Source organism: Vollenhovia emeryi, unplaced genomic scaffold, assembly GCF_000949405.1.
Source record: "Vollenhovia emeryi isolate VEMERY1.0 unplaced genomic scaffold, V.emery_V1.0 DF939175.1, whole genome shotgun sequence".
Taxonomy (NCBI): Eukaryota; Metazoa; Arthropoda; class Insecta; order Hymenoptera; family Formicidae; genus Vollenhovia; species Vollenhovia emeryi.
The window spans coordinates 478387-490700 of record NW_011967191.1 but is presented as its reverse complement, the minus strand read 5'-3'; the positions used below and the strand labels follow the sequence as shown (position 1 = coordinate 490700).

General features: G+C 34.0%; 1 protein-coding gene across 1 annotated transcript; it reads left to right on the top strand.

The window, feature by feature from the left end:
• The first annotated feature begins 2491 nt into the window (after positions 1–2491).
• On the top strand, positions 2492–10708 carry LOC105563445 (venom acid phosphatase Acph-1-like). The gene is made up of 7 exons (XM_012015049.1): positions 2492–2649; positions 5777–5977; positions 6069–6173; positions 7130–7395; positions 8058–8338; positions 8844–9049; positions 9147–10708. Exons 2-7 carry the CDS (start codon positions 5828–5830, stop codon positions 9294–9296), a joined length of 1158 nt encoding a protein of 385 aa, XP_011870439.1. The 5' UTR covers positions 2492–2649; positions 5777–5827; the 3' UTR covers positions 9297–10708.
• The last annotated feature ends 1606 nt before the right edge of the window (positions 10709–12314 follow it).

The following is a 12314-nucleotide window of genomic DNA, read 5'->3' as shown; positions in this document are numbered from 1 at the left end:
AACGTCCTCCGATTCTTGCTTCCCACTTCAAGCTTAAACTGATAATTTGCCATTTGAAATGAAAAAAACCATTATCGCAGCGCAATTTTTAGAAATCGCGCAGAAACAATACTTGTCTCTTCGACGGTTTTACTAAATAACTCTTGAAACAAAAAATTATTGAAGATTGTGACAATGAGACGAGTTATCTCGTATGTACAGTAAGAAACTAATCTGTGAAAATGTTGTTTATCTTCGTAGCATCGAGCATTCGTATTTGACTCTTAATTCTTTCGATCTAGCACATCGTCTTTTGATAAGGACTGTTTTAGAATACGCCCAGGGTTGGGAAAGTTATTTTATCAAAGTATCTTATAGTTACAGTTTTTTTGCTGAAAGTGTAACCACACTGATAATACAGATATTTTAATCCAAAAAACTATTACTTGACTCAAGAAAATTATTCATTAGGTGGCTTCTAATAGCTTATTAACTTAAATTAAAAAAACAACAAACTAACTAAAACATGCATTTCTTTAATTTAAGTATTTATTAAATATCAAACAGTAGATAATTTTGAATTAAAACATTTTTACTTTAATTCTATAAAATGTTTACTAAGATATAAGTTTTACAGCGAAGAAAATTGGATTTCTTATTTGACAAAAACAATGATTTCATTTAATAAATAGTATTCTCTATCTCATGAAATCTTTAGTTGAATATAGAAAATACAATGATTTAAATTAATTTACTTAATATAATACACAGATTTACTTGAAATTTGATATTTTTATTTAAATAAAATAAATATTTACTTGCATCAGTACAGTTACAGTTACAAATTCTGAAAAGTAACGCGTTACAGTTACAGTAACTCAAAAAGTAACGAATCGTTACTTTGCAGTTACTTTCTTGCAATAAAAATTAAAATATCAAATCTGCATTTAAATTGTTAAGTGTCGATAAAGGCGTTTATGCGCAAAGGCAAGGGTTAATGCAGTCTGTGGAGGATAAAAAATAAATAAAGTAACTATTCATGTAATTGAGTTAAGTTACAGATGGAGAGAAAGTAACGAAGTTAAGTTAGAGTTTCCAAAAGAAAAACTGTAACGAGTTACTTTCCTACCCTGAGTATGCCTTATATTAAATAAGATTAATGGAGTATAAAAATGATATGTTTCTCTCTTTTACGGGAAGAATATCAAATTACGATTAAGATTAACTTCCGGATGTAAAACGGAGACGAAGGAAATGATGAAAAGTCTGCATGCGGGGAAACTGTAACGTTAATTGAAGTTACGTATCATATAGCGTACCAGCAACGTAAAAGAGTTGATAAGCCGGCACTTTTTTAAATTTCGTCCGACTTGACGTTGCGCTTGATCTTCATAGAGGATGAAAACCGGCATGCTCTCGCGAGTCGGAATGAAAATTGCAGAGCCATGATGCCGAAATAGCCGCTATTTGTATACGTGACGTAGATTCCGTCCGCGAAGTGAGAAAATGAGAAAATACTTGGCAAGATACTGCCCGCATAGAATCGTGTCCATGCGTGCCGGCAAAGAGAGGCGATACTGTAATCAAACTCGGTGAATTTTTCAAGGCCTGCTCTACCTGCACCATTATTCCGCTCGGAAATCTCGGAGAGAGGTATAATAGATCGCCAGATCTATAGAATATGCATACCCGTACGCGCGTTAATGCAGCACGTGCAAAAATTCGAACGATACGCGATTGCGAGGGTCACGTGGATAATAACGTAGCTCGAAATTTCAAAAATTATGGAATTTTGCGCATTCTTGATATCAAATAATACCATATTTATCATGCACGATTTATGATCGTATAGATAATCTCGACGATAAGGTTTACAACATCGATGAAGAAGTTATTTGCGTTTATCTTTCTTGGAACTTGAAGACATTGCGTAACGATTGTATCACAATGTTCGGCACGTGAAAATTCGAACGACAAAAATTCAAGAGAGCGAGACTACTATATAAATAGGAGCACATCTCGGAAGCAAAAACACATAATCGTGTGTGGGAGAAGTTACTGAAGAATATAACTTGTCGGAAGTTCTCTCAATCGTTCAAGCTATTGTAAATAATGGGATTCTATTCCAGAAGTCTAATCCGTTCGTAATATAAAACGCGTACGCCCACATACAAGCTGGTACGTGCATGTTTTTATCTATTTTAATTTATCAATGCATTTAAATAGACCGTAAAGATGTCCTGCGAAGGTCCGCTTTGCAGTCGATTCTTCTTTTTAATAAAAAAATTCAGAATATCAAAAAATAATCGAAGACCATCTGTGACGCAGTAGCTAGAATGTCGCGGATGATGGAGTTGTAAATTCTGAGAATTCTATTGTAATTACGAGAAAGTACGAGTTTCCGGGAACACGATTAAGGTAGAATTATCAGAGATAAAATAGTCTTTGAGTCTTGATAATATCGAGGGGTGAAGAGGGATTATATGTGGGGGAGTTAGAAATGTAGATCTATGCGATATATACTAATGCAGATACAGTATATAGTGAATTGATAGCGGATAGTCGTCAAAGAAAACCTCTGTCTCGTTACATGTAAAGTGTGAGAACTCACAGTCGTATTCTCGATTTGGCCAGTCCTAATCTTTCTCCGATTCTCTTCAGAATTTCGAGGTAAAGATTGAACAGAAGTTTGAATAAGTCTCAACCGTCTTATTTGATACACGAAAAAAAAAGATTTCGCTGGTTTCTTTAGCAACATATCTTACGCTCCCGTAGCAAACATCATCAGTTTTTATACAGACACATTTTTACAAATTTTCATTTTATTTACTAAAATAGTTTCGCATGGTTCTATTACGGATGGACTCTATTTTGCTTTAGCGGCGAATTAGATTTGCCTAGTAATAAATTTAGTTAGTAACAAATTCGGATTTCGGAGATTAGAGATTTATTTAAGAGAGCTTTTCATAAAACTAGTATTATATAATGTAATATAGAATATAATTGATTGCAAGTTCGGTTGCTTTTACCTCAAATATATAATAGAGTATTAACAATTCTTCTGCGAGATCTTTTTTTTCATGTTGTAAATCATCGCTTATGTGTAAGTGTAGCCCACTATTTTTTTTCTTGCCACATTTGTCGTTTTTATCTCAGCTTTTTAACTACTGAAGTCAGTCGAACGTCTACAGAGTCTGAAGACACTCGTCGTATTGCGTGTACAAGTGCGACAGTGGATTCGATTGAAATAAATAGTCGTATCACGCTAAAGATAATTCAATATTTTCTTTCGATTCTCCGTTGTTTATATGAAAATTGTGACAGAGCGGGTATCTTCATAAAAAATAAATTAGTACAGAGGTTAAGTTCTGAGTATTACAAAAGTAAAAATTTAACATCGCAAGCAAGTATGCAAAATATAATTCAAACGTTATTCTAGGAAATAGTGATAATGTTTTATGAGTATCTTATGTACATTTCATTCCTACCATTACTTTTTAATGAAATCGTGAATTTTTACTTTCATTAAAAATTAATATTACGTGAATTAATTAGTATACAAAAGTTAAAAAAACATCTAGATTTTTTAACTTTTAAAGTCGTCAGATAAATAAAACACATTGAATTTTCGATGACAAATTAGTAGCAGAATAAAAGGCATATAAAAAATTACTTTCATTAGAATATTAAACCGTTCTCAAAATGGCGCATTGAAAGAATAGTCCAGATTGTACTAGTTAAAGAGCTTTAATTAACAATATTCGACTTCATTACCCACCTCTATATAAAAAAGATAATGATTTTAATTGTTTTACAGTTTCGATCGATGTGGTATTATTTTTAAGTTTAATATTACATTTTTTAAATCTTATTGCGGGTACGTGTTCATCCATTTACTCGGTATTCATATTCTTATTCGGGCATTCACGCAGTTCATCAGTATTAAACTTAGAAGGAAAGTTAGCCACTGTGCGGTCCGAAACTACTTTATACTTTTCCTCATTCGCTTTTAAACTCCTTACACGATAAGTTCTTCTAATGAGAGGTGATATATTTTAAATTCATTGAATTTAAGTTCGATTCTTTTTACTCTTTCCAACATTATACGCTTAAAAAGTTTTCCGAAGAACTATTACGTTGTCGCTGCCAGTAGTGTGACCTTAATTGTAAATTATCGCTTCTAAGTTGTCGCTACTAACGTGGATCTAATTTTCTATTATAACAATTCGCATACCAAATCTGAATCTCTCTCCGAAGGAAATTTACCAAATTTAAACGTTCCTTCCCTCCTCTCCGATTGTCGAAACATCTGTGAGGATGACACATGACGAGTGACAGATAAAATTCGTGCATTATTTAATGGCACCATTAGGTTAAGCTACCAAATATTCATTTCTTTTCGCTGAATAACAAATATTACGGAAGACTTAATGCTAATTATTCAGCAGTGGGGCTGAATGAATGAACAAATATCATATATAAATAATCTAAGAGTAATTTTTCTCAAAATAAATTTCTCAAATGCTCAGTTATAAAAGTAAATGGGTTCTCGCCGTATTAAAATACGATACGGTACTTCTCGCGACAATAACAATTTTATCGTAGACGACACTATTATGGGATACTATAAATATCTCGAGAAATCTAAGCACTGTGACTGTGTACTTATTGTTAGATTAGCTTTTTATCGCGGACAAATCTATTTGTAACAACGATGTAGTATCTTTCTATCATATTTCGTTGCACAAAGTCAGATAATATGCTAATCTAGTAAACAGAGCGCGTTCTTACGGAGAAAAACAGTGAGAGAGTGCGTTCAAAAGATTTTTAATCCTCGGCAATAGTACGATTAGAGTGCGTTATCTTACACAATAATACCTTTTCTAATGCTGAACAGATATATCTCGAACAGATTATAGGTTTGATAGATATCAAATGTAAACTCAACTTCAAGTTCATCAGTGCAGATTATTACGTACATTCAACTAATTAATACACATTATTATGACAAAAGTAATTCTACAACGTAAAATTGATTTTAGAGATACATGCACAAATGTAAAAATTTCAGTGATAAAGATTGAAAAAATTTACTTTTCTGGCTTTCTATTATTTTCTCTGTGTGACACCACGTAACAAGCTACTTACAAACATTTTACTTAATTATTTCGATTTCGTGATTTATTTCTCGTTAATAATACACTGAGAAAAATGTCCGATTAATTATAATCGGATAATCCAATTACATAATAACAAATGGATGTATCCAATTAAACTGTATACTCGATGAAAAATATGATCGGGTTTTCGATCAAATTTCATCGGTAACTGCAAATTTCATCGGATATATCCATAATTGAATCGGAAAACGTAATCGAAAACACTATTTAATTGGTTTATCCGATGGAAATTCTTCTCAGTGTAGACATTAGCTTTTAAGCAATTGAACTTGTGTGACGATTAAAAAAAAGTTCCGTCGTTTATGAAAATAAATAAAGGCCCAAGTGCTAAACTCTCTTTAAACAGACTAGACGTTCGAAATAATATTTAGCGCACACAAATGTGAACTTGAAAACATGATGATAAGTAATAAACATTCGCGCAGAAAACATAGACGATGGAAGATGAATTTTTTATAGAACATTTGCTATGTCATGTTTATACGTTTCAAGCTCGACACTTATAAGCGTCGGTTCAAACAAAGGTCCAACGGCAGCCAGTGATTTCGTTACTTCTGCAACCTATATTAAGATTATTGGAAATATAATATAAGTGCCAAGAACCATTTTTATTGTAGATTCATCGTCACGGAATATCTGAATTTGATTCACCCCGTTTGTTCGAGAAGATGGTGAAACTGCAACGTTTCGTGGACGTAAAAATATTACTATTTTACTTCTGCTTATTAACGTCAGGGATCTCGGTGCCGATTGCCGTCCATGAGTCGGAAAGTATTTCTGCAGGAGACGATTATTCGAGCTTACTATTAGTCAGCGCGGTAATGATATCAAAATCACGTTGCTTCACGAAAAATGTACCTCTTCCTGAGTGTATGCAAAACTAACGCAATTAAAATTTGGAATTTCCAGGTGTTCAGACACGGCGATCGCACGGCAGACGAGTTCGAAACTTATCCAAATGACCCATACAAACATAAGGATTTCTACCCAGATGGCAACGGGCAGTTAACGATAGTAAGATCTGATTTATACGTTACAACATATTACATCGTTTCGTTAATCCCTTTGTCGCTAAGACCGTCTTATGACATGGCGCAAGTGTTTGCAGAAGTAAACTTAAAAAATTGTGTCTAGCTGGTCTCATTCACCACTCATTTTTTTAATAGCAGATTCTTATCGATTTAGAATTAATTTGTCACGGCAATTCAACTCAAAGTCCCTTTTGCCAAAGTTGCTTAAAAAAATGTAATTTTGTTAATTGTTTAAAGTTCCGTTTGACAAAAATTCATTCTTTCAATTACTTGTAATTTGAAAATCGTAAGTATATTTCGCCAAGCATTGTCATTGAGACAAAATCTATTTTAACCCTTAAATGCATCATGTTGCCATTCGGCAACATACCGATATCTAGGTGGATAGCGTTGAATGTATGTACGGCATCGATGTTTGAACAAAAACAATAACTGTTTCAGAAGTTTTCATACGCAATAACGTATGTTTCATATGTTTCTAATTTCATGATGTTGCCATTCGGCAACACACCCTTTTGTTCTTGAAAAAAAAACAGTAAGATAGATTTTTTTCTCATTTTTCCCTTATTGTACTCCTTTTGTTGTATCATATTCAGCAAAAAAATCATAAAAACAAAAAATCATGCATTTAAGGGTTAAAAAATCTCTCGTTCGAATATAAAGCGCGAAAAGTGAAATATTCCGTATGTATATAAATTAGTATTAATGCATGCACATTGCGTCTTCAGCTTTTTGTAAAGCCCTTCGTAGTGTGTCATAGCAAATGTGCGGGTAAGTACGCGTGCGACAACTGGAGATTGACATTCTTCTCATTTCCTTCGTTTTCGCGTGGAATGCCTGGCCCGTTTATTTGCAAGTTTGCGCCATCTTATTGTAAGAAATATTAATGCGGTCGCAGTTCCTTCTTTCTCTTCTATATCTTTGTTAACAACGTTCAAGGCCGGCAAGATAAGAGCGTACAACTTAGGACTGATGCTAAGAGATAAATACAACAGTTTGCTCGGGGATGTGTATTATCCGCCGAATGTCTATGCACGTAGCACAGATGTGTCTCGCACTAAGATGACCCTGCAGCTAGTTCTCGCGGCGCTTTATCCGCCTGTTGATGGCCAAAAGTGGAACTCGAATCTTACTTGGCAACCGATGGAAATGACATATATTCCAAAGACACAGGATGACTTACTATTTCCATTTGTGTGCTCCACGTAAGCAAACCTCTTCTTTTCACGAGTGTATAGTTATAAGTCGTTGAACGGATGCAACAATAATTCGGTTGCGTTTACATTCACGTTCATAAAAATATTTCACAAGGGTGAGTCGTCGATTATTTTAATTTTTTAATGAAAGTAAAGCAATTAAATAATTAATACAATTACTTTATTGTATAAAAATATCTTTGTTTGTACTTCACAGATCCTCAAGATTTCGTAGCTTTGCTTTGCTAAAAAATGCACCGTATCTTAAAGAAATTGTAATGTAAATTGTATCGTCCACACGGAAAAAAGAATGATGTTGTACCAACAAGATCAGTGTAATTGAAATAAAATCGTTGAAACAACACATCAGTATTAATAAATGAAAAACATCAGATTGTTGTCTTAATAATTTGTATACTTAGTTTAATGCTTAAAATTAAAATCTGTAGCAAATACAATTGAGTGAATTATTTATATTTGTAGCAGCCCGTGACGTTAACGTTTAATTCAAGCAACTTCATTTTGTTTAATTCAACAGCATTTTTTCCGTGTATAAATATCTAATATATGATAAAGTATCATGATTACAACGTAGATTATATATTTCGAATTTAAGTTATTTCTTGATAACAATGTTAAAAATTACTAATGTGCATATTATTTTCCAACAGATATGTGGAAATGTTGAAAGATCTGCTACAAAGTTCAGAAGTGAAAAAGAAAATAGAACAGTTTAATGATTTCATGGAGACAGTATCAAAGTATACAGGAGAGAATGTCACTAGTATCACGAACCTCACTGTTTTGTATACTACTTTATATGTGCAATATTCAATGAATTTGCCTTTGCCCAAGTGGACACAAGACATGTTTCCGAATGGCAAACTTTTGGAAGCTACTCTCTTATTCTTCAAATTATTGAGTTACGACAAGTTAAAATATTTCAATGGAGGCAAGTTTAAATCAAGTATACATAATCTATAAGTTATCTAATTATTAAAAAATAACCTCAGATTGATTTAAAGAGTCCGAAAGAAAAATTTAAATAAAAAACCAAGATTCAAAAATTAGGCTACTATTAATTTATTTTTTATTTATTTTTAATCTCAGACTGGTGTGTAAATATCATACATTTCAGTTACAAGTGACATTTAAGTGTTACTCTTTACTCTCTTTCTTACTTATGTTTCTTGGGATAACATGATTAAGAAAAAATTAAAAGTTCTAAAAATTGTATTTTTATCGCAATATTTTTGAACACGCCATTATCAATAATAGTCATATGAGTTATTTATTGTTTTAAGTCCAGCACAAACAATTCTATTAAGAACTGAATTTCATTAGTTATTGGAAAATTGTTTTTCCTTAGTTTTTACATGGCAAATAATTCATATTTAATATGTTTATGAATAGAGTCTTTATATATTTCCATAAAATATTCGTATGATTTTTCGCAGGTGTATTATTGAATACAATAATTGAGGACATGAATAAAGTGATCAACGAATCACTGCCAAATCGAAAGATTAATCTTTTCTCTGCGCATGACATAAATGTGGCCGCGATATTACATGCTCTAAATATACCTCTACTTCATACACCGGGGTATACAAGCAGCGTTATCATAGAATTACATAAAAAAAGTGAGGCGTATTTTGTCAAAGTAAGTGTGTCATTTCTATTTGCCAACACGTAACGATGTTATTGACATTTGTCACCTGATTAACAAATAACTGACGGATAACGCTCGAACCTTGCAGGTGTTATACTACTTGGGAACTCCATCTAATATAAAAGAAATCAGAATTCCCGGCTGCGAAATATTATGTCCGTACAATAAATTTGTCGAATTAACATGGTCAACTAATGTCTCTAAAGAGCCATGTAACCCAGCGAAAATAGACGAATAACCAGTAGATCCCAGTAATTTAATATATTCAACAGGACTGGAGTTATAAAGGTCATAAAACTGACCATCTAAGGTCATTTTTCTTTTACGAAATATTATATTATTTGCTTTTTAGAAATAGAATCGCAATCAAATTGTTACATTTATATCGAACGAAAGGTGGAGAAACGTCTAATATTATCATTGGCAGCTAAATTTTATTTTAATTAACGAAATAGTTAATAAGGCAAGAACACATTTTATAAGGTCTCGTTTTACAAACTTCAGTTTTACGTGGAGCAGTATTGTTACAATACCGTCTCCTATCTAGTATAATAAAATTGGCGCGGCAGACGGTTTTATCACATTTTCCTCATTATCCGGTATCGTACCGCCGAAAACTAGATGCCCATACGATCGCGGAAAGTTAAGTTCGTTAAGTATGCTCAGAGTCGTGTCTTATCGAAGACACGGAGCTCAGATCCTCCGCCTACCGTGCCGTAGCATAACAATTACCCTATTATTTCGCACACACCGCCGCGGCGATTCGTTGGGCCTATACACCGCACATTTCCGTTCCACGATATACTCCCAACTTCCATTAAGGTTAAATCTTTTCGGCCGTCGCGTAAGCAGATATCAACGCTGAAGTTTAATTTGCCCTTTTACATTATTACCACTTACGGCCGTCGATCAACGCTATTTTAATTTGATTCTACACGAGGAGTGGATCTATCGTAGAATGCGAGGAGAAAATTGTTACTAAAATTATTTCCCAGATAATACAAAGAGATAGATTCTTTTTCAATTCTTTCCGAATAAAAAAGGTAAAAAGAGTTCTTTCGAGTACATTTTTAACGGATTACGACAGTCATAAAGAATTTTTTTTAAATTAAATTATTTTTGAACTCATAATGATCACCTGTGCGTTAACCCCAAGAGCGACAACTTCGAGAGAAACTTTTTCTGAATCAATAATTCTAATTAAGGTTGAAATTGTGTAAGGAAAATTATTATCAGAATATATTACTTACAATGCGAGGGGAAAATTGTTACTAGAATTATTTCTCAGATAACAGAAAGAGATGGATTCTTCTTCAATTTCCGAATAAAAAAGATGAAAGGAGTTCTGTCGAATACATTTTTAACGGATTACAACAGCCATAAAGAATTTTTAAAAATTAAATTCTTTTTGAGCTCATAATGATCACCTGTCCGTTAACTCCAAGAGCGACAACTTCGAGAGAAACTTGTTTTTAAATCAACAATTCTAATTAATGTTAAAATTATGCGAAATATATGGTGTAAGCCAAATAAGATTTACAATATAGATGTGTTTTATATAATTATATTATATTACCCGTTGTGTGTATTACGGTGAAAGTTTTATAAATAGAACATGTATCTAAATGTAATAAATCAAAATAGAACGTATTGACCTATCTATTCTTCTATTTACAAGTTGAGAAAGCTGCTTCGATAAAGAAAAATTGTACCAGGAGTTTAGAGAATTTTTGTTAGAGACAGAAACGATGCCAAACAACGTAGTTTATCGTATACTGAATTAGACGGCGTGTTCTTTCAATTTCGAAAATCATTGCCGAAACTTGTCGCCGGGAAAGAATAGGAGGTTTCAGCTATTCTAAAGACAAAGTTCATCTTTCTTTTTCCCTTTTCTTTCGTGCCGGGCCATCCTTTTCTCCTGTAACCCCTTTTTCTCCTGTAATCCCACCCTCGCTCCGTCGGGATAAACTCTTGAAATTTCCGAGAGTTGCCCGGATGAGAAGAACCAGTTCCGCACTCCTAATTCTGCGGAATTAAACTCGCGAAATCGTTCTAATTGCGGATACAGTGAGTATCGGGGCACTTGCATCGAACCGAGTTGCGTTGTACTTTTAACGATGTAATACCATGATTGAATTAATCACTGTTCAATTTCCATTACACGGCCGTTAAATTGCATTTATGCCGGGAGTCGTGATTATGACCACGTTAATTTACAGCCGACAGAAAACACGTCATTTTATTGGATACATTCTGCATGACGCGCCGGGAGAAAATACAAACTGCCCTTTCGACGAATTCTAGCAGGTCAGTTTCTCTACAATTAAACCTTGAATTGCAGCCTCGCCAAAGTATGAGACTGTACTCGATCAGTTTACGAAAAATTAGTCTTTCTTAATTGCGAAATTACGGGTTTACGCTTCTGGGTGTACACGGAACGTGGGAAAAGGTTAAATAGAGCATTCCTCAAGTTCCCAGACGGGCGCGTGGCACAATGGCCGAGAAAATGCAAAATTTGCCGAAAAGACTGCCGCGCACGGGGAAGTTAGTTTGAAAACGCACGATTTAATTGAACATTCGTAATAATTTGTCTGCGCGAGAGGGTGCTAACTGAAACTCCGTGGTTCGCGTTCGCGTGCGATTCGTCGGCGGCAAGGAATTAGCACGAGCTGTCGAGTAGACAATACGGAATTAATTATAATTAACTGCCATTCACAAAAGTTTCCGCGAACAATTTTGTGGTCGCACCATGCTGGTTATAATGAACTCTCTCCTGGCAGCTCCTATCATTTACATACTCTTACATTCAAACTGGGTTTTCGTTTGGCTGCTGCGCTGGTTCGCGACAACCCCAAGAGAAACTTCTTTAAATTATGCCCTTTGGAATATACCTTCGGCATGACGTAGAATATAACGTCCGCTGAAAACTTTCCGCCGGCACGAAGAAATATTGTTGCAACATCGTAAAAATGCATACGACTGATCCTTACCGTCATCCAGCAGGGATTACACATTTCGAAAGAAAGGCCCTTTAAAAGGAGAAAGGTCCGCAAAAAGGGGGCAAATGTGAACTCAAGTCGTTCAAATTTTGTTATGGCACATTCACATTACACACCTTGATACGAAAATATTTAAAAACTTGTGTAACGAAATCTGAATGAAACTTGGAATGTTAAAATTATGCGTATTTTGAACGACATATGGAGAAATGAAGACCCTTCTTCAAATATTGATAAATATTTGCACAATGTATTTT